We start from the raw sequence: 26616 nt of genomic DNA on the forward strand, positions 1-26616 counted from the left end.
CTGGGATATACTGCATCCCAAGGACTTGGTCTGGCTATGCAGAAATTTGCCAAAAAGCTGTCCAGATGGCAACGTTGAATTCATTGCTGAATGGTAAAACAGAGAGACAGGGGACTATCCTTACCCTAAGACCCTTAAGAGAGCTTGGATTCCCATTTTAATTTCAGTCTGTGAAATGTAAAGAAGGTAAAACATTTCCAGAAATCCTAAGAAGATTTTAGGTTTTTTTCTCTTATAAGGAGACATGAGGAAGCACTGTCAGGTGAGCAGGAATCTTGAAGGCTGGAAATGGAAACTGGAAAATACAGCTGCAGGGCCAGTCTTTTCCTGATGACATTGGCATGTGAGTTAATACCAACTGGGAATCAGGTACTGCTCATCAAGGTGGTCAGTTGCCCAGTTGTTGGCTGAAGATACCAACTGGATGGCTAATCTGGTAGCCCAGAAAACTCTGCTTTTGAGCATTCCCACTAGCTCAGCAGTACCTTGAGATGAATCCTCCATATCAGGAAACCCTTCTTGACGAACATCTACCTGAAACTCTGCTTAGGGTAAAATGGGCACCACTTGGGGCTCATCAAGACAAGTGGGCAGGGACAATCCTGTGCAACTCTGCCCCGTGAGCTGGGCAGATGTGATGCAGAAGCTCTGCCTGATGCAGGAGCTGTGCATCTGCATCTCTGCCACCCTGCTGCTGGTCCCATCAGCCAGGCTAAGCAGCACCTTGACAGTCTAGTGGACTGCCTGTGCCTGCCTGTGCCTGGAGTACATCTTTCCCTGGCCTGGACCAAAGCAGACAGCACCTGAAGCAGGGCAGGCTGCAAACCAGGCAAGGAGCTTGTCTGGACCTGGCAATGAATCAAAGTTACAAGTTTTCAGAAATGCACAGAACATTTATTCCATTCAGAAGAGGTATACAACTATTTCTGAAAGACAGAAAGGCACAAAATAGGTCCTATTTTCTTACTGCCTTATGCACTTTTCATGCCTGTGAACCTGAAATCAGGAAGCTAGCTAGCTTGCTCCTCTATGGAAAATCAGCAGTTTCAGAAGGATCTGTTTATCTAAAAGCCTACCATTTTTCCCTTTCTTTCAAGGACCAGTGAGATGGTTCCATCTGGTAAATTGTAATGGGTAAGGGCACTTACTGAAATGATGTACAGTTATTACAATAACAAAGTGTTTTACAACATCTCTGCACAGAAACTGGCAACAGTACCAAAATTAGGGTAAGCTTTGAGACATGAACAAACACACTTACAATTATGTAATTATGCTGAGACCATAACAAGCATTCTCTTGAGAGCAGTTCCTGAGCTAGGGGACAAGGAAAATTACATGATGGTTACGAATACATAGCACACTTCAGAGAAGACTATAGCCATCAATCTTAACACTGCTGTCCTCTCATTATATCACAACTGTCGTAAGGTTACTGATTCATACTCTGAAGTCTCAAATAGCAGTCCCATCTCTCAGCCTTTTTAAAAAAGAAGGCCTAAGAGAAAATCAACAGTAGTTTTCACATCTCTTCACAATTGCAAAACATTACATCTATCTTGCTACACACTACTTCTTGCAAAGCATTTGAAATCATGTCATAAATTAAAGATTTGCAAAGGATTGAAAATAACTTAAGTGTTATATTTATCATGGGTAAAATCTTGCATTTAATATCAAATACTATCCTTAAAGCCATTTAGTCATACAGAGAGAGCAAACACAGACATTCAGAAAAGCAAACACAACTACATTTCCACAGTGCTACCAAAATTAAAAAACAAGCCATCAGAGATAAACAATCTTCTCTTCTACTCTGCCTCCACTTTCTGCATCCTGCAGGTCCTCAGGCTGGTGGTTCAGCAGCACTGTGTCTGCCTGTGGCAGTGGGATGGATCCCTGATCCTGAATGCTTGTCTGGGGACACCGGGTCTGCGATGCATTCAGATCTGTAGCAAACAAGAGAAAGGACATGTGACAATGCATCCTCTGCCATGCCCAAGATAGGACAAAGATCAAATTCTGACTCCATCATTAGCACCATTTTCTGGTTTACTGCATCTGCCTAGAAAGAAAACCATTGCTGTATTACAAATTATACGACAGCCTGGCGAGAGGTACCGTAGTCACGTTTACTGCAACCTGTTCAGGACTGTCCACTGTTATCCGAGAGATAACCACTGTTACTGTGTTTGCAATACAAGAAATTCATACCCATACTTCACTAACCACACAATAATGGAACTGCATAAATGCTTTCAGAGTTGGGCTGCAGGGAAACATACAGTACATATTTAATACTCTCATTAGTAATAATACAATTGTAAAATTAATGCAAGTTGCCATCATTCTATTTGCAAGCCTTCCTTTTATGGGTGAAAAAGAATCAGCTAAGAAAAAACAAGGGAAAAGTCTACTTGACTAGCACTTGCTGTCTGTAACACAATTATACTCGTATTCAGCTTTTTCTGCCGAGTTTATTTGCACAAATGCTCTGTTCTTGTCTCAATCTTTAGGTGTGACATGAAGATAATACTTGTGCCCAAACACTAAGAAATTATTTTAAAAGTATCTTCATATGTTATCTAATTTTCTCCTACAAGTGCAAAGAATCAGGTACTAGTTTTACAGCACTGAAGTCTGAAGGCTTTTGTGATGATCTCGAAAAACCCAAACAAACAAAAAACCCAACCCAAACAACAAAAAAAGAAAACCCACAGTTGGGTTTTCTCCCTAGTCAGCTTTCTGTACCATTCCAGGCCCTCAGGAACTACACCACAATAGCTGGCTTTTCTGCATTGTTGTTTCTGTAAAGCAATTTTACCATAACATAAAAAAAAGGCTGCATAGTAAGAGAGCATGTATCCTCATAGCTAGGGATGAGTAAAGTCTGCAGTGGACAAGCAGAAATATTTTCCACTGTAATCTTGGTCCAATTGACCTCTGCTGTTACATCGAGAGGGTTAACTTTTCATTTTTCTCTCTGCCAGAAGAACTCCACAGGAAGAAGGGGAGCTTGCCACCCTTTCCACAGCTTGTCTAACACCAGAAGCAAGAAAACCCAGCAAGCACCAGGGTCCTTTGAGCCTTGATCACTTGAGCAGAGTCATTTCATGCCTTCATTCCCCTTCTCATGTGTATGTGCCATGAAAGTCTATTATAAAGGAGACATTTGGGTTCTTCACACACTGGTAACAATTTGAAATCTGGTAACTGGTAACAATTTGAAATCATACCTGCCCACATTTGGCATTCCCCTGACACATGTACCTTTCACCAGTCCTGTTCACCAAGGCAAGAGTTTAAGGCAAAACAAACCTGTTGGCAGCCTGTAAAGCCCAAGCTGCTCCCCAGCAGCGGGTGTGTGGAGCAGTGGGAGATGATTATGGGATGGGCATGTGGGAACACATCCTATCACTGCTTCTGCCTTCAGCAGCTTCTCATCTTTGATATTCACAAAGGTGGGGGGAGCAAACAGGCTTTGGCTCCCAGAGAAAGCCACATTTATGTTATACCTCCTACTGAGACCGCAGGGTTGGTGGCAAGGGCAAGGTATTTATACACAAGCAGTGCTTGGTCATGGTGGGATGACATAGGATGTTAAGAAAATTAATCCCAAATTCCCTTTCTTTTTCTGCTTTACACTGGATTTGAAGGATCAAATTTCAGTCTTGGTGGAAATCCAGAGTAAATCTTGGTTGCAGGTGAGTTCTTTGCAATATGTAATGCAGCAGGATTTGACTTCTTAACTTACTTGAACAGACCTGGTTTGTTAAAGATTACTTTTGCACTTATTTCTTTTTGATAGCCGTATTAGAAAAATACTACAACTTGGAGCAACAGAAGAAGCCAGAAATATACTATGTCTACTTTTGTTTATGAAACTGAATAATTCAGTTTTATTTATTTTTTATGAAGAGTCCTAACAATTAAAAGGTCCTCAGCCTCTAAACACTTCAATTTCAGGATAATTTCACATGTATTAATATTCCTTTTAAGTCCTGTGAGTCTATTCACCCAAAGTTATGTGCATAAGAATACCAGGCAGTAAGCACTTATTTGAAAGATCTGTTTCCAAATTTATGAAGTACATAATTGGAGAAGCCTAATTACAAATTTGAAAAAACACAGAAAAGAAAGATAAACACCCTACATGCAGTTATTTTCCACCATCAAAACTAAACAGTAATTGCTTCACCAATTAAAACAGAAGCTGTTTCCAAACCATTTCTCATGAACTGTTACAACTCCAAGCAACTGAGCTGAGCAGTGGAAACTGCCAGCATTCTGGAAAAACAAATCCAATTCTGTCACTATTTAAATAAATTATTTATCGCCACTTTAGCTGGGCTTTTTTGTTGGTTTGTTGTTGTTGTTTGCTTTTAGTTTTATTTCTGCTGCATCCAGAGAACGTGAGCAGCAGGATAGCACTCAGGAGACCAGAGTCCAGCTGCCACCGGGCTGATGAGCGGCTTTTCGGGCTGGAAATGTTGTGCTTAATCCAACCGAGGAGGGAAGGCGATGGTTTTGGCTGCGCTTTGGGTGGCACTCAACATGGGCTCTGCCTAATAAAAGCACAATGTGTCCCCGGGACAACACGCTCAGCTTTCTTGCAGAGGGGGAGCCTGCTGTTTCCATGCCCAGTGCCATGCTGGAAGCAGCAGAGCCAGGAGACCAGCTGGCATTGCAGGTGGCAGCATGATGCACCCCAGGACCAGCTGCTCAGGGAGAGAGGAGAGGGAGAGCTGCCAGAACTGGCAATAACACCTTCAGGTGAAGGGAGAGCGGGGAAAAGGGAGAAATCGGCCAGCAGACACAGGTTCTTGTTATGCAGAGTAACAACAGCTGCCAAGAAGTTCCCTCTCCGCAGAATCACAGAATTGGCACAGTTGGAAAAGACCACTAGAATCAACATGTCCAGCTGTCAACATCCTTCCCTTACACTAAAATACATAAATATATTTATCAGTATCTATATCAGCATACCCACTAGAGCATGTCCTGAAATGCTTCATCTACAGTTTCTAAATACATCGAGGGAAATTGATTCCACCACCTCCCTAGGCAGTCTGTTCCAACACCTAACTACTCTGTAATTACTATCTTAGGAAAGAGTTTCTTCCTCAGATCTTCTCTAAACCTCCCCTAGAGCAACTTCAGGCCATTTCCTCTAGCCCTGTCACTGGTCACTTGAGAGAAGAGGCCAGCACCCACCTCCCTACCACCTCCTTTCAGATAGCTGTAGAGAGCAGTAAGGTCTCCTTTCAGCCTCCTCTTATCCAAACTAAACATTTCCAATTCTCTCAGCCTCTTCTTGTATCTCTTCTTCTCCAGACCCTTCACCACCTCAGTTGCCCCAGGGGCACAGAACTGAACACAGCACTTGAGGTGCAGCCTCACCAGTACAAGGGCACCATCACTTCCCTTCTCCTGCTGGCCACACTGTTCCTGATATAAACCAGAATGCTGGTGGCCTTCTTGGCCAGCTGGGCATTCTGCTGGCATAGTCAGATGTCTGTCAACCAGCACACCCAGGTCCTTTTCTGCCTGGCAGCTTTCCAGCCATTGCTCCCCAGACTTGCAGTATTGCATGAGGATGTTGTGACCAAAGTGCAGGACCCAGCATTTGGCCTTGCTAAACCTTGTATTATTTGCCTTGGCCCACCAGTGCAGCCAGTCCACATCCCTCTGCAGAACCCTCCTACCCTTGAGCAGATCAACACTCCCACCAGACTCAGTGTCATCTGCAAATTTACTGAGGAAGCACTCAATCCGCTCATCAAGATCATTGATAAAGATACTGAATGAGACTGTCCCCAAGACTGAGCCCTGGGGAACACCACTGGCAACTGGCTGCCAACTGGATTTAACTCCCTCCTGACCAATAATGTGTAGTATGGGGAAATCAGCTGCCCTTGGCACCAAACGAGAGAATGGCTGAGAAATTCTCCTCCTTAAACACTCTCCCCAAAAAGAGAAGAAACCCCCAGAACCAGCCTTGGAAGCATCAGCTCTTTCCTACTAAGGAAGGCTGAGAACCAAGAATCATCAAAGAAAAAAAAAAAAAAAAAGAAAAAGCCTTCTCCCCTTCCTCCCCCCCCCCAAAAAAAAAGAAAAAAAGCTGCAAACAAGCAAAGAAAAACTAACAAAACAATTATCTGTGCAGTCAGGAAGGTACATGAGGTTTAGTTAAGGGGGCTGCTGTTAAGAGGAAATGGCTGGAAAGCTCACCAATGCATCCCAGGCAGCTGGGACACCCATCAGTATCTCTCCAGGCCCATTCTCCACAGCAGTACAGCTGACAGTCAGAACTGTGAATCAAGAGCCAGGTAAATAAGGACCACCTGCTTTTTATGAGCTTCCTTCACTGTTATCATAAGTCATCTGCCAACATCAGCCACAAAATTAATTTTGTATTAGTTCCTTTTTAAAAATTCTGCATTTATTCATCAATTCTTCTGCTCCCCTCCATCCTACCACATGATGCTTGGGCAGGCTGTGTTCAGCTCAACAGCACAGCACCAACACCACCAGCACCCAGCCAAAGTGTTCCCACTGCCCCTGCCTGCACCCCTCTTGCCTAGGCTGGGCTCCATCATATGCCTCCCTCCTGCATCCCTTGCACAGAAATGAGAAGCAAAGGTGTCTGTACCTGGCCACAGCCTTCTTCTTGTTCATTTACACCTAAAGAACACAATTTTCCCTTCCTATTTATACAAGCACAGAAAATATTCCCATATTTCCAAGGACTTAAAAAAGCTGAGCTGTAGCTCAAACCCTTCCACAGAGTCTTCTGAGAGACTTCCAGGCTCCCTCCCACTTCTGCAGTGGCCAAGGGCTGTTGACATCTCACTGCATCTTGGTCCATGCAGTTCATGTGCAAACTGAACACCCTTTAACTGCATCTCAGTTATGCAAAATGTATTTCTGCTACAGCACTGCAGGTAGCTCTTTCCTCAGGAGCCAGATCCACAGCTGCACCGTGAATACTCCAGACAAAACAGCACACCAGACCAGGAAAATACACTCTATCAGTGTCAGGATGGTTAAACTCCCCAGCAAACAGGGATATGCTCGAGGATGGAGAGGAGCTACAAGGTGACCTGTGACATCACTTCAACATTTTGATGCAGTGTAGTAGCAGCACAAAATACCATTTACATCAATTTCCTCCTTTTTATCAGCTGAGACCATATCTGTATCATCAAATAAAGAAAACTCAGACAACAGGGATTACCTTTCTCACCAATTTTATCAAGAGCTAGAGGCTGCTTCAACTAAACTTATGGAAAAAAAAATTACAAATAGTCTCATGCACACACACTGCCAAATCCAACATTAAAAGCTAATTAATTTTTTTCCTCCTGTTTTCCCTTGTGTTTAACTCTGCTACCTTAAGGATTGGTACTACAAAACTGCAGAGAGATACTCCACTGCCCCAAAATAAAAATACTTTTCTAGGCAACTGACAAAAAATTGCAGGCCTGCAGCTCACTGAGGCAGCCTGAATTTCTAAGGGGACCTCAGTTCTCCAAATGGGGTCATCAAACTCAAACAGCTCCTGGCTAAAAACATGGTAATGTTCCAGGGGAAACATAAAGAAGTGGCATTCCACATCTTAACTACAATGCTCTACTCTTCCTGTAACACTAAGAGACAGGATTAGTGCCATCGCATAAACTGCTTGGAAGATGAAGGACAGATAAAGCATTGACATTTGCAGGAATCCGAGATCAACACATACCAAACCAAACAGAGCCCCTTCTCCTGGGTGGGGGCGGAGGTACAAAAGCCAAGTAAACAACTCGTTAGTCACACTGCTTCTCACCTTCTGTCTGTTGTCACAGGATGTAAGCACTTACACATCAAGTAAATGCCACGGATTTTCTCCTTCACCTCTCCTCTCTCTCCCTCGAGGATCAGAGCTCTTCAGGTAACCCTGGAGCACCCACAGTGATGATTATGGGAACGACAGGAAAATATTATCAAAGCACTAGGGAAAACTCCAGTCAAAAAATCTCTCCTGAAGTCTCTTGTGTTTTTAATAGAAAGCCCCCAGCTCTGACCCTAATTTCACAGTATGATAGCATAATTCAAGTTGGAAGGGATTTTCAGAGGCCTCTGGTTCAAGCTCCTCAAAGCTGGGTCAGGTCTGAGCTTAGGACAGGTTTTTTCCTTCCTAGCAATTTAAAAAAAAAAAAAACAACCACAACCCAAACAAACATAAAACATCCAGAATAAACAGAGGGGAGGTTTGAGGGCAATTCACCACACAAGTTTTGCAGATACTGCATATATATAGACTGATTTAACTTGCTGTGACTTTTAGAGATCTGTGTCACATGTTGACTCTCCTTAAAAAATAAACTTTCATTAAATCTGGAGATATTCATGCCACTTTTAGCAACAAATACATTAAAAGTTCTCAAAACTATTACTCCTATGAAAATAATACATGGAATTAGGTTTTGGGTTTACCATTTCCTTCCAATAACTGGTGCCTGTTTTCATACCAAGTTCATCTGGACTGACAGCTGACAAATCAACTTCAGGCCAAAGCTATCTGAAATGGCAGAACTGCTGTATTTAATCCCCCCACTGGCACTCATGCATAATGCAAAACACAATCAGACACCTTTAAAAATCAGTGCTAAGTCTACTGGGTCTGGGATATTCAAAGGAATTCAAGGGTAACAGGCTCTCATTTGCCATTCCAGTTCAATAGCCACCAGCAGCCTAACGCCCAGCAGCTCCACTGAAAAGTCCCCACCGGCAAATCCCACGGCACTTGTCTCTAATGATGCTCCCGGTGATTTCCATGCAGATTACCGAGAGCCGATTCCCCAGGGAACTCCGGGCATCTCGGCCTCTCTCCCTTTCCTCCCGGTGAAAGAAAAGCACTATGATCGGTTTGCATTGCTTTTTTTTAAGTACCTACTAAGACGTTACCAGTTTGCCTTGGGTTTTCCACACCTCAGGCTCGTTTGTTTATAGTGCCGATGGTTGGTGGGAGATGAGGGAAGGCCACTCCGCAGCAGCAGCACCGGAGCTGCCGGGGCAGAGCATCTTTCCTCCGGGAACGGCCGAGACTAAGATGCTGCCCTCCCCTGAAGTCAGGACACGCGGAATAGAAAAGGTGTCGGTAGGCTTGGAGGACAATTCACTTCGAGATAGCAAAAACCTTCGAGAACCCAGCTTTCACACCTCAGTAAAGCTGATTTCACAGCGGGAAGGGAGTTTAGTACCGGATCTCAAAAAACATTCGAAAAAAATAGTTTGACCCTGAAGCCACCAAGGAAAGAGGAGCCTAATCCGTTCCCCAGATGACTGAATGAGGCGGGAAATCAATCTGAGAACTCTAATACTGCTGTTTACTTTTAAGTAGCTAAACTTCGCGAAAAAGCAGCAGCTGCATTTCTTAGGCAAACAAGCACCTTCAAGAACGAGAGGTCTTTTCACAAAAAGCAGATGAACAATTAGATCATAATATACTCCACATTACTTACTCTTTATCTGCTTTTGGCATATTTTGTTATAAGACAGAGAAGAAAAAGAAGTCAAAGTCTATGACGACTACGGCTAGCAACGTAACTCTTCTTCACATGTGTACTTCTGAATTTTTGATCAGTGCAGAACTTAAATCAGACAGAACTTAAATTTATTTCATCCAAACTGCCTTATCCTAAAGCTCTATAATTACTCCAGCTCATGCAGCTGATACTTGTTTTAAAGGTCTAGGTTTTGAAGTCATGTGATGATGGAGCTGTTTCCAACACTAGTGTTATCACAGAAAAGATACTAAAAACATCTCAAGCTCAGACACTGCCACTGATGCCACTGTCAGATCAAGTTCATAGAATGCCAGTTGCTACGTTATGACCTAGGATAGTAATAAAAAGTAATAAAAAAATTTAACTTGCTTACATGGTTATCAGTTGTGTTTGCTTCAATGCACAGGGCTTCTAAACTATTTTTGGGGTGCTGTTTTTTAATGTATATAAGTAAGAGAGATAAAAATAGGCCTGACTTGAAATCCTCACTTGTCAGTGCATTAAATACCCACAGTCTCACCTTGGCAAGGCATACTGCCTGCCGGCTGCCTGCTTCTGCTTAATATTAATTTATTTAGGTACGAATTCCCTATTAAGCTGTCTTTGTGCTCAGCTTTGAAGCTTGAGATGGTCAATTACAGACACACACATGGTCCAACAGGTATTCTGCTAACAACAAACATATGTTTTATTGACCTACTTCTTTTCCAGCTCATTAAACACAGCTGCACTCAAATGAGCAAGAGAAAATAACCATAAAACCCCAAGAACACCCTTCCTACAAAGGATCACAAGGAAGGTGACCAGCTGCTGGCTCAGGGCTGCTGCTGCACCCTGCACAGGGCATCTCTCCTGGGCAGGGGCCACTCATCTGCCCGCAGACAGCAGCGGGGAAGCCTCGCTCTGTGCGGGTGTCTAACGCGGCTGCCTCTGAAGGAGGCTGCGATTGTTTTCCTGCCGCCCCATAATCCAAGGAAGACCTTTGGCCAGCCAGGCTAAAGTCAAAAGCCAGCTGCGGTCAGAGGGTACACTGCTCCTGCTTGAATATTTGCTGGAGAAACAGAGCTCCCATAAAGTTACAGACCCAAACAGCATTTCCAAAGACTCGGCCCCTCGACACATCCGCATGGCTTCCCTTGCCTGCTGTCTCCATTTGCACTCCACAGGTGAAACACTGCAGTGAAGCTTCCTCTATTTCCCTCACAAAGAGAGAAACAGCATCAACCTTGAAAAAACAGTCTCTGGCACACGAATTCACTCCCTTTGAAACGAAAGGGGACATTTACACATCAAAACTCTTTCTCTGAGCTCCCTGTTACCACAGACAGACATTATTGTGCTGATTAACTTTGCTTCATATTTTATGGATGGTTGTTGGTTTTGTTTTTAAACTACAGTTTTGCTTTGAAATAAATATTAAACCAAAGACCTTGGCAAGCAAGCAGTTTAGTCCCCAGATTTTGGCCAGTCTTTCAGGTGCAACATAAAGGAGTGTGCTTTGGACTTTGGCAAACATTTTCTTGACTGGCAGAAGGGTATAACTCTTTCTACAAAAGCCCAAAGGAGGAGGTCACTTTATAAAACACTCCCGAGTGTCCTGAGAACATCTCTTTCCCAGCAAGAGACCAGATCTACCAATTCTTACTGAAAAGCTGATGAGATCAAAACTCAGAAGTGGCAGAAGGATACTGAACCAAAACACAGGATTGCTGGAGGAGCAAAAAATAATTCAAAGCACCTGTTTCAAATTAATTATATGCTAATTTTACACTTTAATAAAGGCTGATGCTTGTTGATTAATGCAGGAAAGAAATACAAGCATTACTATAAGAGCAAGCACCTGACAAAAGCCTCTCATCTGATAGTCACAGAGATAGTCACTTGTTCTTGCCTGGCTCAAAATACAAGGGAATAGTTGCTAACTTTTTACTGCAGCTTGAGTATTACCACAGCAATTTTTACCTATTTTTAGTTAGGCTGGCGGGAAGTATATGCAATGATGTTTTCTTCATGCAGTCATTGAAAAAAACAAAAGAAATTGAAAAATTGCGCTTTCCCCAAGTTCTGCATCATAAGCATGGGAAGTTTCAGGGTGTGATTTGAATATTTTTTAAATGGGTGCCCTTTTTAATTGTTTGCTCAATGTTCTGTGAACATATAACTGCTGTGGAAACAGTTTGCATAAAAGCTAAAGGGAAAACTGTACATCAAAGCCAGAAAAAAGCACAATTATCAAATAAGCATGTGCCTCCATCACTTCAGCTAAGTGCTTTCCTTGAGTGCACCCCAGGAATGTCCTTGGATCCACTTTCCTTTCTTAGGCTCTCACTTCTCTCCCCCTTCGTGCAACAATAGCCTTACCCTCAAGCCCAAATTCATCCCCACCCCCATCTCCCTTGTCTTTAGTATTAGTTGACTTAGCTTCCAGTGCCACAGCTGTGCCTCTGTAGACCCCAGTTCTGCTTTGGTCTGACTCCCTCCAGCACTTTGCCTGCCCTTCACACTGCATCTCTGCACCAGTCTCGTCCCACCACTTCAGAGAGTGGGCCACTTCCACACAGCAGAAGAAGAAGGGATGCTGTCTTTTAAAAACACCTTCCTGCAGTAATTTGCACCTTCAGTTCAAAACTGTCTGTTTAATGCAGAGAAGCCTTTCTTCCTTTCAGCCCTTCATGTTTCTGCTGTGCTGTAGGGGAAAGTTCCTCTGAACAGGAAACAGTTTCGTTGCAGTTCTTGCTGTAACTACTTCACAATTCTCAACCTCAATTCAAAAAAGAAATAAAAATTAACCTCTTTTCATCCCTGCCGAATATACAAACTTTCCGTGTCATGCATTCTTTAACAAAAAATTTATTCCATGACATTTGAAGGCACATGGGTTTCTTCACATGAGTTTCCTAAGGCAGACTCTAAACAGATACAGCCAAACTATATTTATTTTTGTATCATTTATGCTTCAGCTGTAGAGCAAACTTCCAAAGGACACTCAAGGAATGTCAGCAGGTGACTGCTGGAAGTCTTCCTATTTGATTAAACTAAAAACAACTTCCATACCAGCACCAAAGCTGCTCCCCTCTACTGCCTCACAAAAAATTTACATTACACCCAAAGGAAAGTTTTCTATAGCACCTGGGGAGACAGAACAAGATGCTCAATGAAATCTCCTCTAACAGTTTGGCCACAGCCAATATAATTTATGTGGAAGGCAATCGGGTGCGCCTGTGAGGAATGCCAGTAAAAGACAGACAGACAATCTTCCCCAGTTCCTCAATAAATGCTTAACAGCAGATGCTGCTGAGGATTCATATTACTAAGAATTCATTACTTTTATAGAATATGCTACAGGCCATTTCCTGGAATAAGTAAAGATTATAGTAAATAATTAAAATGAGATTGTACTTTTTAAAATAAGCCAGACAGGTACATTTGGTGATTCAGCTATATGATTTTACAGGGTGTGTTTGCATACTGTGTCTTGCAAAATTGGGCCATCCATAAACAGCTTCTCCCAGATCTAGGATGAATTATTTATTCATACTTGTGCATCTATTCCAGGCTCTAACTCTATTACAAAACATATACAAAACATTTGTAATGCACTAAAGCAGGGCACACAACCAAGTCTCCACCCACAGATCACACCGCCTGAGGAAAACACGGACCTCCCAAGGTATCTTCCTGACATCAAACAACAATTAGCAAGACTCTTGTTTTGTGACTGCTTTTCCTGAGAGATCACCTCTTTCCCTGTGACCTTGCTGCTGAAGTCACAGCTCTGAGCTGGAGCTGCTTCACAACAAACCAGCTGTCTTGCAGGAGACCCTCTCCATGTCTTCAAAATGTGCTCCTTCTACCTCCCTGAAATCTGTATCTACTGGAAAAACTTTACCTAAGTAAAGAATAAATCTGTATGTAAGAGACACAGTCCAAACCATTCCAGTTTCATTGATGCCAGTAATTCCACTGACTAGAAAAAACACTGCATTGAAGTTTCCGGAACCATAAACACAAAGAGATTGAGAAAGATTTGGCCATCCCCCTATTGAATAAGAATTCTGCAGCCAATGAAACGCTGAGCATGGTCTGCAGATTTATATGAACCAGCAGTACCTCAAAAGACAGGAATGGGCAATCTCTTCACTCTGTTTATCACCTTGAAAATGTGCACTATTTAAACTTCCTTCCTAATGAATGAGCTCTAAATGGGAAGATACTAGAAAGAATAAAATCAGACAGCAATATAGAGGAAATTATACACTTACATTAGCGTACAAAATAAAACTAGAACATCATTAACTGACTTAATTAAAAGATTGTGTAATACTGCTGCACCTACTGTGGTTCAAAAATGAGAAAAAGTATTCTGAGTAAACTAGTAACAGAAGTACAAAACCCTAGTGCTGGAAAGCTGTAAAAACAAGGGTTACTTTAAGTACACTAATTACAGATGACATATAATGACATATTTTTCACTCTGGTATCACACTGCCATGTGATTTAATCCCTTTTGCCATCTGCTTTAAACAAATGGCAGTGTTATTCCCAAGAGGAAAAGAATACTTCCCCTGCAATTCACTTCCATGAAGTATCCCCACAGTCACCAATGCCTTACTGAAGAGCTTGAAACTCAGTGGTCTGTGTTCTGGAGAGGAGGCAGGTTTGCTGCTCTCTGTTGCAGAGTTAAATTAGGATCTTACTTGTTCTAATAAACAGATGTAATTTTGAACTTGGGAGATGCAGGTGCTGATGTTACTCAGCTTCATATTCCTATTTATTTCAACTTCATTTTATTCTTATTATAACTTCTGTTAGGCACTGAGTGGCCTCTGCAGTCATGTGTGAAGCCATTCAGATGCCTTATTTGTAATGCTGGTGCCACCCAGTATCAGATCTGCTCAGAAGGCTTCACGACAAACTGGAAGCTTCACAGTCATGCCATCCTTCACTTTTAAAATGTTTCCCTCCTAAGCTTTTCTCAAGTGAATGAACAGCAGAAAGGATTGCTCCACTGTGCAGGGCAAACATTGAAAAACATGGCACTATTCAAAACATTGTGAAATACACCAAAAAAATTCAAAATAGGCAGAAAAGTATTTGCAGGTGGTAAGGCATTGGGCTGCCATTGACTATATGGAAGATGCTGTTTAAACAGGAGGTGTGAAAAGTGTGTGCTATAAGGGCACAACTGCGTTCCACCTCAGAGGACAAAAGGATGTACTCAAAAGGAGTTCATGCAGCAGCAGTAGTACAGAAATAAACTCACAACAGTCACATATGCAGAACTGTGATGGGTATTTTTGTGGGAACTAGTATTATTTCACAGCTTCCAAGTGATGAAAGTGATCATATTCAAGAAAGTCCTCAATATGGGATCCCATCAATCACCTTCAACACTGGAAGCAGTGGCTGTGCTTAAAAAATCCTGAGCTGCTGCGCTTTGCCCCTTGCCAAAACTGTATACTCACTTGGAACCACAGGGAAGGAAATCTGAACATCTTCAGACTGTTGTGCAAAGCATATTTCTCTTGTTTTTCTAAGAGTTGCACCAGTTTTACATTGTATACCTCTTCCAACTGTGACAAATTCATCTTAGACAAATATGGGAGGAGCCAGACCCCATACGGCACAGCTCTCAACCTCCCTGGTGCAAATATATGCAGGTACTTATGTGACAAGGCCATAACCAAAGGTAAGCTTTATCTCAGTTACCAATGGGAACTAAAACAAAATTTTCTGATCTACAGTTTCAATAACAGGTTCACTAGAGCAACCACTATTAGCACAATCCACCTTAAGGTACAGAAAGGGAAATTCTTAAAAAAAATAAGGAAAAAAAAAAGTTATAGGAAACTACACATTGTTTATGAGGGTTTTGTTTTTCCTATAGCAAATTAAATCTTTCATACAGTTAGAAACCACTTTCTTTGATGAAAACCAATATAAATGTATAAATGGATTATTTTGCCAAAATAAAACCGTCTCATTTGATTACATGCATATACGTACCAAACTGTGTCCTTTAGAAAAGACTAAAATCAATTCAGTTAAATAGAGCTCTGGTTTTGCTGTTTAGTAAACTGGAGCTCTGGTTCTGGCTGTTTAGAGAGATCACAGGTTCTTCCCTATAAAAGTACATTTTCCCCTACATTATGAATAAACATCCTTTATATTAAGGATGCAGTTATAACTGCAGTTACCTAGGGCAATGTCCTCTCATAATCAAGTTTCAGTGCAGTTTTCCTGCACTATCCTTTTTCAACTCTGTTTCTGTAGCTACAAATTCCAAATGAAAAAAATGAAAGGTAGCACCAGCAAACAATGCTGCTCACTTGAAAGCTTCAAAGACTCAAAACTGCACTGATTCCTGGAATCAAAGGGGTGAATCCATAGGTAAATCCTTAAGCATCACTCTGGCTAGTTAACCTGACATGTCAATTAAACTCAAGAGAAATTCACTCAGTTCTCAGGCTACTCCAATACAAAACTTATACTTGCCCCAATTCCTAATTAGCCACCGTGCTTGTCTTCTTTCATGCAGATAATTTCATACCCACTAATGTAAAGCATTAACACATTTTTCTTTCAATCATATTTTCCTCCTGTTGACTGACACACCTTTTCCAGTGAGTGTACTTGTGCCAGTTTCAGCTTTGTGGGAACTTGCCCCAAGGCCTTTAGTAGAGTTCCCTCCCATACACATAAAACAATGATATATAATCATGATGCTAGCTAGGTGAAGAGACTTATGTCTTACCTTAGAAAATATGAATGGAAAATTATGCACTGGAGGAATGTGGATGTTTTCATTTGAGTGTGTTTGTGAAGCTAAATTGCATAGTAGTTAACATACGATAGAATGCAGTGTGATTAACTCCTTAACAATGTGTTCAGGTGGTGCTTCTCATTAAATAACTTAAGGGTTTTTTTAACAGAACAGACTTCTTACAGGATACCTAGTAATTCTAGGGAAATTAATCGAACCCAAGAAATTCCTTTTGAGTATACATAAAACGTATTGTGTGCAAGATTTGGCCACCTGTGTATCTGGTATGTGGCTATTTCCATTAAACCATACTCAGTATCTGCTTCTTAGTTGTATTTTTTATTATTATTTAGGAATGTTTTTTTGAAAGACGATTATGTGACTTTATACATAGAGCTGACTGAAAAAAAACAGGAAAATGCCATGAAACATTCATCCATATGAAAATATTAGAAGTTTCAGCTAAGTTTCAAATTCTTTTTTAGTCTTTCTCTCATTGCACCTCTGTTGATTTTCCTTCATACTGTGATCAGATCTGACTGTATCCTGCAGAGCAGTCAGGAAATTGACGCACAAGGTCAGAAATCTTCTTAAACTCTGCTAAAGTCTGGAGAAAAAACAGCTACAAACCAACCAAACAAAAAAACCCAGGAAGGAAGTCTGCTTTCTTGCATGACACGTTCATACTGCTCAGCTTGATTCACATTGCTTAGGAGCAAGTGATTTACTCCATTTCCATGGACAGAGCCATTTGCTGGGACTTGGGATGCCATCTGTCTTTTGGGGGGAAGTTTAGAGTTCCTCTCATTCCTCACTCCCTATACAGTGGATTCTGATGCATGACAGAAGCAAGTCTGAATCGTGCAGACTCATGCACTCCACAATCAGAGCATGAAATACTTGTCACCCTCCCAGTCACAAATGCAACTGTGGAATGTGATGGTCTCTCCAGGGGAGAGGCTTCCAGCCCTGCCTGCTTTAACAGTGTGCAGCACCACCTGCATCATCAGGATGCTGCAAGGATTTGCTGCACTGCTTTGCCAAAGGCACCAAGTGAGTTAATCAAGGAAGTAACTGCAGGTTTTACAGACCTGACTTAGCCAGAGAGTCTCATATGAGCTTGCTACTCTACCTCTTGGGCAGGCTTTGTAGCCCGTGCTGGTCCCTGAGCTGCAGGGACTGCATTTGTGTCCTGGTACCAGGACAAGATCAGGATGTCTACACAAGATGCAGTGACAGCAGCCAAATAGAAAGCTGGCCCATTGTAGGTGAAGGGCATCTGTACCTACAGAAGCTCCATCAGCCTATCTTAAAATCAGCACAATTAAACTGGTACAAGGCAGTTTAATTAAACCAGCTGCTCTCATGTGGGCTTAATAGAAAGTATACTGGTTCACTTGCATCTGAATATTTGCCAGTGCAAGCTAATCCAGTTGTAAGAGGTTTAAACCCACATATGTGTTCCCTTTCAAATTTCCACTCACTTAGCTAACCTATTACTGAAATGACAACTTCAGTCAAACTAGAACAAGTTTCACCTGGCTAATTATTCAAGTGTTTTTAGAAATATTAATCTCTTTTACTGATCAGCTTGGTTTGCTGATTGTGGTGATGAGGCCATCCTCCTCTGCCTTTGATTCTAAAATGCTATTTTGGCAATCCATGTAACAAGGATCAGTAAGGCTGTAGTGGGTGCCTGCATAATATATTATGAGGAGTACTGAGGACCAAGCTCATTAATCAAGGACTTCTTTATTTTAACAACTTCAAGACTTCACCTAGGAAAATTAAAAAACTTTGTACCTATATCTGTTTCTAATGTGTGTGCAGCTACTCTGAGGCCAGAAGTCAGCTGATACTGCCAGCTGCTGAAAAATGGGAGCTTGGGCACTGCTGCAGTGTTGACTTGCCATGTCTCATCTGAATTTCACAACTCTGCAGGAAAACCCCACCAGATTACTCTATCTATTACACCAAGAGCACACCATTGTCCCCTACAACTGTTAGCTGTTGTGTTTTTACGTGCTGCTCTACAAGTCTCAGTATAATGGAAGAATGCAGACACCCAGTCAGATCAAAATTCACATTCTGCAACATGGGAAATAAAACTGAAATTTTAGTTTCTCACTAGCATGTTTTTAAGTCCTTCAGAGAATTTTCAGTGTACACGTCTTTCAAATACCTCCAGGGATGGTGACTTCACCACCTCCCTGGACAGCCTGTTGCCCAATGCTTGACAACCCTTTCAGTAATGAAATTTTTCCTAATATACAGTCTAAGCCTCCCCTGGCACAACTTGAGGCTATTTCCTCTTGTTCTATTTCTTTGTTCTGTATGTTTGGAAGCTCTGGTAAAATACAACAATAAAAAAGGTAATGCAATAAGAGCCATGGAAACATATTGTCAGACCAAAACTACAGACTTACAAGAAATTTTAATTTCATTCTCAATAGAGAATGAGGGAGTTAGACCACTGATTATCATTTTAAGATAGTATATCAAAAGGTGTTAGACCTAGAAATCATCAAGTAATGCACATATGTCCTCAAACAGCTAATAAAATGCCCTTGAACTGCAAGAGTGACTTCAGCTTGCAAAAAACTCAAAAAAGTCAAAAGGTATTGGGAAAGGATTTTGGGAGAATTATGTTATGCAGTGTTGTGTGGACACAAACAGTGGGATTGTGTGGTTTTTCCCAAAGGTTTTCTATATTTCTGCTTTGGTCCTTTTCTCATCTACCTTCAACAAACTCGCAAATTGTTTCAGCGTGCAATTTTTTCAGCAAAATCTGCTGCTTCCACCACTACCAAGATGTCGTCATTCTTAGGACTATTAATCCTGAGAGGTGGCAAACTCCCATACTACTTGTTAATTAAAATAAGTGTTAATTACCATTATTATAGGCATCCTTGTTGCTTTTGCAGGAAAAAGACATCTGCTGGTAACAATCAGTGGATTTCCACAGTGCACTGGTTAGCGTTGGTTGACAAGAAGTGTCCATTTTAAGGTCCACCTGATTTTCACTGATCTTTGCTCTATCAGAATCTGAGATATTCAGACCATGCACACCATCCTCATAAACGAGAGAAGAATCTGATCTGTTGGGACTGTTTAGAGACAAACACACTACAGCTTCATTTAAGTAGAGTGTATTTGCGAGGTGTAAGCTGTCGGATTGATTATGTCCCACTATCTGCAGAAGGGGAAAAAAAAGAGAGAACAGCATTTTCACCTTTGTCCAGCACCAGAGTCATAGAGTCACAGAGCATCTTGAGTTGGAAGGGACACACAAGGATGATGAAGCCAAACTCCCTGCTCCTCACAGGACTAGCTAAAACTGAACCATCATGCATCATCCAAAAGATTCCTTTATACCAGGACACACAGAACTACTGCCAGACAGCATGAGGATTCGTAGCAAAGTGACCTGATTTCCCACAAGCTAACCTCAAAACAGGTTCAAGTGGATGAGCATCCAGGAATATACTGTGATAATCTAATATATTTTGCCTTAACTCCCTTTAAAACACAGGAAAACTCAGTAATAATTGCAAAACAGCAAACAGCAAAGGACTGCTGAGATGAACTAAGTCTGCTGACTCCTTTCAGAGGGTTAATATTTTGCCCCATGGCTCAAGGAGGTACCACTTCATGTATGTAAATTGGTGTACACTGCAATCCAAAAATAACACTGTACCTCACGTCAACAGGTAATCATAGAGGACAGGACTGAAGCAGTCAAATTGGGGATGGCAAACAGCATTCAGCAAGCAGCCATGGGTCCCAGGGGCTAAAAATGTAACTCCTGCAAAGAGTCCCTGCCTTCAGGTGTTCACCAAGGCTGAACTCACATGAAAGCAGGAGCAGCAGTGCAAGTTACTGCAATGTTTGACCATCCAAACCTAGCTAGGTGCAGTGTCATGACAAAAACACTGGCACGGAAATCCTGGCTGACTGGAAACCACTCAACCGTCTCTGATCCTGCAAGGAAATATAGTAGTGGAAAATGCAGGACAGAGACAACTTCAAGGCCTGGGATGCATCCAAAGTCATGCAGCTTACTTGAAATACAAGTATTTTCATACAGGAAGTACTGGATTAAGAAGTACTAGTCTGCAACACTCAGCATTTCATTATTTTGCCTCTCCGCCTGTGTAATACTGGCCATCCCTGTATCAGGTTATCCTGATATTCAATTTCATCTTTTCCAACAATTTCAGAAGTCCCATCCACTGAAACTGATGGGTAAGTCCAGTATTTGCTTTATCATCCACTTCTTAAGCACTGCCACATAAGTCAAAATTGTACCACAAGCTACACTTGTAAGAAGTGTTTCGATGTTTGGGCTGGGCAAGGATACAGGAATAAGACATGTACACAGGGTGTTTAGGAAAGCTGATGAAAAGGGAGAGGTCAGAGGCCAATTCTTCATCCCTTCATGCAGGCACAGGCTTAGACATCGCATGGTCACTGTTATGGGTCAGTTGCCAGATGAAAAACTAGGGAGGTGACTGCCTGAAGAAAGGCACAACAGATTTTCTCGTGAAAACTAAAACCTGAGGGGAAAAAAACAGCTGTTTGTGTCAGTAAGCTTTCAGTGTATACAAAAGCCAGGAAAAATGTTTTGATTTTCAGATCCTTTAAAGAATAGTAATGGAAATCAGGACCGTACACTCCAAGACGGACTGGAGTCCAGACTCCACCTGGCAGGTGAGCACCCAGACAGTTGTGTTCAGAGTCAGTGTCTGCCCTCCATCACCAACAAACACTTCGTCACTTTTAGGACAAAATTCTTACACAGCTTCAGAGGTACTTTGAATTGCATCCCCTAACAATAACCACCTCTAAGGAATTATGCTGTCAGGGATGGAGCCACACACTAATCTCTTCCCCTAAGGGTCTGCTGGTTTCAGGGAAGCAGGACAGCAGGGTCTGACATGTGGGGTTCATGGTACCCTGGTGTTTCCCACTCCTGGAGCATCTACTGTTCCTCACTGGAGACAGCACTATAGTGCAATAACAAGGACAGCAGCCAAAGACTTCACTAAAAGCTTTACATGCCTCAAGCATTACAATAATTTAGCTTTCCTAGAAGAGGTGGAAGACAGAAAGTATCTCGCAAACATAGCAGCAAAGCAGAATAAAACACAGATTCTCACATTTCAAATTTACACCTCCTCATGTTAATACTCATCAGTCTGAGTTTGGCTGCTGTAGGGCACCCAGCTTAAAAATCACAGAATGGTTGAGATTGGAAGGGATCTCTGAATGTCATCTGGTCCAGCCTCTCTGCTCAAGCAGTCCCAATGAAAGCAAGTTGCCCAGGGCCATGTTCAGATGGCTTTTGAGTATCTCCAGTGATGGAGACTCCACAACCTCCCTTGGTTACCTGTGCCACTGCTTGGTCATTCTCACCAGAGAAAAGTGTTTCATAATGTTCAGAGGGTATCTCCTGTGTTTCCATTTGTGACCATTGCATGTGATCCTGTCCACTATGATCCAGTGGCACCACTGGAGAGAACCTAGCTCAATCCACTTTACACCCTCATTCAGGTACTTGTATACATTGGCATGATCCCCCCTGGGCCTTTTATTCTCCAGGATGAACAGCCTCAGCCTTTCCTCATAGGAGACATGTCCAGTTCCCTCAAATATTTTTGTGGCCCTTCACTGGACAACCATTCCCACCATTCCATGCCCCCTGCCCCCTAGCTCTGTGTTTCTCTGTACCGGGTTTGGACACAGTACTCCAGGTATGGCTGAAAATAGAGGCAAAAGATCACTTCCTTTACATACATACATACTAGCAATACTTTGCCAAATGTAGCCTGGGAGACCATTAGCTTCCTCTGTGGTCGGGGCACATTGCTGACTTGTGTTTCAGCTTGGTGTCCATCAGACCCACAGGTGCTTTTCTGCAAAGCTGCTCTCCAGCTGTGTGCCTCCAGCAAATATTGATGCATGAGGTTGGTACTTCCCAGGGCCTGGTACTCCCAGGGGCAGGAGACTGCACTTCCCCTGGTTAAACTTCATGAGTTTCAAAGCAAGCCCTTGGATATGCATGCATCTCATCTTGCCACATGCTCACTTTTACGCTGCAACCAACAAAACCCAGAACCATACTAGTCTATTGTCAAGGAAAGCCTCTCTAGGTCTGCATTTGGAGATGTAATTACATCTCCAAAAGGAGGGGAGAATCAACACACCTCATAGCTCCCTGTGGGATGACAACAGGCCTTACTTTGTTGACCATGCTTCCCAGTGCCGAGAAGCTGCTTCTGCATTTTCACTCTGTCTCTTTCTCTCTCCACCATTTTCTGGCCCTCCTGGAGCCTCTCCAGGCTGTGCTGGTACTCCTGCAGCTGCAGTGCCAGTCCTTGTCGGCTTCTCTCCAGCAGCTCCTCCTGGCACCCACACTCCCTCTCCCGCTGCCCCAGTCGGCTCTCCCGCGCCTCCTGCTCCCGCTCCCGCTGGTCACATTCACGCAGCCACTGCTGCTGCTCCTGTTGGAACTGCTGCTTCAGCTTGTGTATGTTGGCCATCTCCACCCTTTGTTTTTCCAGATTCCGGTATTTTTCTTGTTCCAGGAGGAGTTTAGCCGAGGAGCCATGGCCCCGACCAGCTTCTCACTCTCTTGCAGGAGTAACCTATGGAGCTCTCTGTGGCTGTCCTGGATTGCTAGTGCTGCCTAGACACCACAACAAAATCAGACACAGATGTTTAAATATTAGCATTAATCTGTTCCTGTATTTTTTACATAGAAGCATTATATAAATGTAATTATATATAAATTATATAAACGCATTAATATAAATAAAACCTCCCTTAATGCTTTTTGGGAGGTTGTTCCTCATGCAAGTAGAGAAAATTCTGTGTTCATGCCTTTATCAACACATGTTTCTGAAAGCACTCAGCCACTTCAAGCACTTTTAGCAGGGCTTCTGGTTTACACTTAGTATTATTACATACATTTATGCTACAGCTGTGCATATGCACTTCAGGTACTGCTGGGGTCCTGTTCTGTTAGACGATGTTAACACACATTGGAATAATGATTTTTTCATTGCTAAATAGGGCATTAAGGCACAGGGAATGCTACACTCAACACAGTATTCCTAACACAGATGTGGCTTATACAGATAAAATAGAACTGTTTCCAGTACAGTTTACTTCAACTCTAAGGCCCTTCTTAGAATCACAGAATCTCTAAGGTTGGAGAAGACCCTTGGGATCATCAAGTCCAACCATCACCACTACTCTAAAAACTTCTCCCCTAAACCGTATCCCCCAACACCACATCTAAATAACCCTTAAACACATTCAGGGATGGTGACTCAACTACATCCCTGGGCAGCCTATTCCAGTGTCTGACCACTCTTTCTGTGAAAATTCTTTTCCTAATCTCCAGTCCAAACCCACCCTCTTGCAGCTTGAAGCCATTCCCTCTTGTTCTGTTGCTAATTGCCTGCAAGAAGAGACCAGCACCAGCCTCTCTACCTCTCCTTGCTAACCTGCAAGAGTGCAATCCTACTAACTAGAGGCACCTGCCAACACAGTCATGTCATAAGGATGACACTGCTACATGCACCTGACTGAGATACCTGTGCTGGGAGCAATTTGCAATACAGTAATGATTTGTGTTTCAATTGTTTATTTTACTACCAAGAGTGCTATTCCAACCTTCACGAGGATGTTGTGACATTGTTTGCATTAAAGATTGTGACATCCTCCAATAACACAAAAATAACTATCTGGGATTAAGGAGGAAGAAAAGCAAGAAAGCCCTAGACTGGCTGAGGCACTTATTGCACAGCCTATCTTCAGCAGCTCACATGGGAATCTACTTCAGCAGACATTCCCAGAGAATTTCCACAGCTCTGCTACTCCATGGTGTCCACCCCAGAAAGAGTTTTTAACTTTGTGCAATGTGCAGTTCCCACTTCTCTTGGCTCTCCCTCCAGTACTGGGCCAGTTCCAGTGATTTGTAAACAAGGCAAGGACTGGATCCCCTGCTTGTTTTTCTGCACTCAAATACGACCAATTCATGTTCTGAATGATTAAGGCATTATCCCAGGCCTTACTTAACTCCTCCTCTGATGTTAAGCTGTCTTTCAGTTTTTTAAAGATCTTGCCTGAAGTACGAGCTTTTTAGTTTGCTTTTGAATTGCTTTGATTCACTTAATTTCTGAGCCCAAGGTTTCCAGAATTATGCTAATGTCAAAAGCATCCAAAAATTATACATACTCAAAGTATTTTAAAATAAACCATAAAATGGCATCTAAATAAAAAAAAATAAGTGAAAACATTCAGAATTAGAAAGAGGGAAAATCTTCAGATTAAGGCCCTATAGAACAAACACAATTATTGAGATTGAGATACCTAAAATGGGTTGAGTTTGCTACCTAAGTGGCAGAGGCACTGTTTATGAATAGCCAGAAGAATATTTTTTTTAAAATGCTAAAATTTTTCAATATTTTGAACTATAATTTCAGAAATCTATGTATGAAATAGCACTAGGTCAGTTAAGCCATCATTTTATTTGCCCCCTAGATTTTTGGGCTGCATACAAATCCTTTTTTTGAGGGGAAGACTGATTTCTAAGCAAGCAACCATTCTTCAGTTCTTAAAGAAAGCTACCACTGCTGTAGAAGAAAAATATCTTATATGATAACTCATGTAACAGTTGAGGTAGAGATAAGTATCCACTGACATAATGTCTAAAAGTAGGGCAAGATGTAAACAAACCTTAATAAGTAATTTATTAAGACTAATTACAAAATCAACAGTGGAGTAATCACCTTTATGCTGTACAAGAGACGGGTTAAATTCTGGATTGCTTGTATAATCTAGAAAATAAAGGAGAAGGATTTTCAAAGGTTTGACAACTAAGTAGTTACTACATTCTGTCTAGGGTTTAAATAAACTCACCTCTGTTCCTGTAGATTCTGGGAAACTCATACTTCCTCCCTAAAATAAACACATGATGCTTTAAAAAGTAGTTTTTACCTTCAGAATTGTATCATGTAGGTAATTTTAAAAAAAATTTTTAAGTAGTAGAGATATTCACATTACTAATATATGCAGTGCTGAGTCAAACCTTTTGTGAAAAAAGACAGAAGCAATAACCTATGAAGACTAATAATTTACCAACACTGTAGTTGCCGTGGAAATCACTAGAGAGTCTAAGCACAACTGTAAAAACAAGAATATTTCATCCACAATTTTAATCCTCTTGTGATTAATGCTACACAGAAAAGACATTTCCATTCATTCTTCGTTTACTTGACAGTTTTGAAATACAGTAACCAGACTTCTGTATATACAGCACAGTGGGTTTAGATTACTTACAGGAGGACGAAACAGCACAACACTCTTCAAAAATAGAGATATTAATGTAGCAAGAAGCTAGCAGAAGTCATGTTAGTGGGTTATGGTGAATGCCTTGGGTGTGTTGTGAGGCACCAGGCAAAGGCTGAGTGCCCACTGTACTCTGCAAAAGGCACCATCATAGTTAATATTGTCCACTGCAGTGAGGCTCAGCCAATTCACACTTTCAACCCTGCTCTCTTTTCCTAAGAAGCTTTCTAAATTTATGGGGTGAAGCCACCCATAATCCCTTCAGCAAGAAGAACAGCTCCTCTGAGAAAGATAAAGTGAAACGGTGGAGAAATAAAAGACAATCCCTTCTGAGGTTATGCCGAAAAAACTTCCTGAACGATTTCTCTCAATTTTTTTTCAGAGGAGCAGAGGAGGGCTTGGGGAATATTTGCTCTCTCTCTGATTATCCTCAGTTCTCTACTGAGTCTCATTTTCACAGAGAGAAAAGCAGATGCTCCATTTATCTGTGATAACTGAAAATGGAGATGAAAAGGGCCATGTCCCAAAACACAGACTAGCTGGGGGGAAAAGGAGCACAAACCAGCTGTGGCATTTCCTCCCTGCCTCTTCCTCTCTCTCATTATCTCTTTCAGAATTTCCCTCCATTCCCCCTCCACCTCTTCACCTCCTCTTCCACTTCTCACTGCACCCATGAGCCACATAACTCCTTAGCTCTGCTGTGAGAAGCAGAGGGCTTTGCACAGATCTGTGCAGCACAAGGAAGCTCAATTTTCCCTGGGCTGGACAGCCACTGTGAACAGTGGGCAAAGAGGAAGAGCAGGGCCAAGAGGGAGAGAAGGAAGGACATGCTGGCAGGGTGAGGAAGAGTGAAACTACCAAGGAGAGCCCACAGGCTGAACATGGAATGGAGTTTCTTTCAGTGTTTGAAAGCCCTTTTTAATTTTGTGAAGAGGAGGTGAAGGC

The 26616-nt window shown here is 42.1% G+C and overlaps 1 protein-coding gene across 1 annotated transcript in view; it reads right to left on the reverse strand.

Annotated features, from left to right (window-relative positions):
- Nucleotides 1–917: 917 nt before the first annotated feature.
- Nucleotides 918–26616, reverse strand: part of ARHGEF28 (Rho guanine nucleotide exchange factor 28) — a 127446-nt gene continuing 101747 nt past the window's right edge. The window contains 6 exon segments of the mRNA XM_030467965.1: nucleotides 918–1949; nucleotides 19207–19507; nucleotides 22521–22936; nucleotides 22939–23002; nucleotides 25113–25160; nucleotides 25243–25281. Of these exon segments, the coding sequence (XP_030323825.1) occupies nucleotides 1789–1949; nucleotides 19207–19507; nucleotides 22521–22936; nucleotides 22939–23002; nucleotides 25113–25160; nucleotides 25243–25281 (1029 nt within the window). The 3' untranslated portion in view covers nucleotides 918–1788.

Source organism: Calypte anna, chromosome Z (genome assembly GCF_003957555.1).
Source record: "Calypte anna isolate BGI_N300 chromosome Z, bCalAnn1_v1.p, whole genome shotgun sequence".
Lineage (NCBI taxonomy): Eukaryota > Metazoa > Chordata > Aves > Apodiformes > Trochilidae > Calypte > Calypte anna.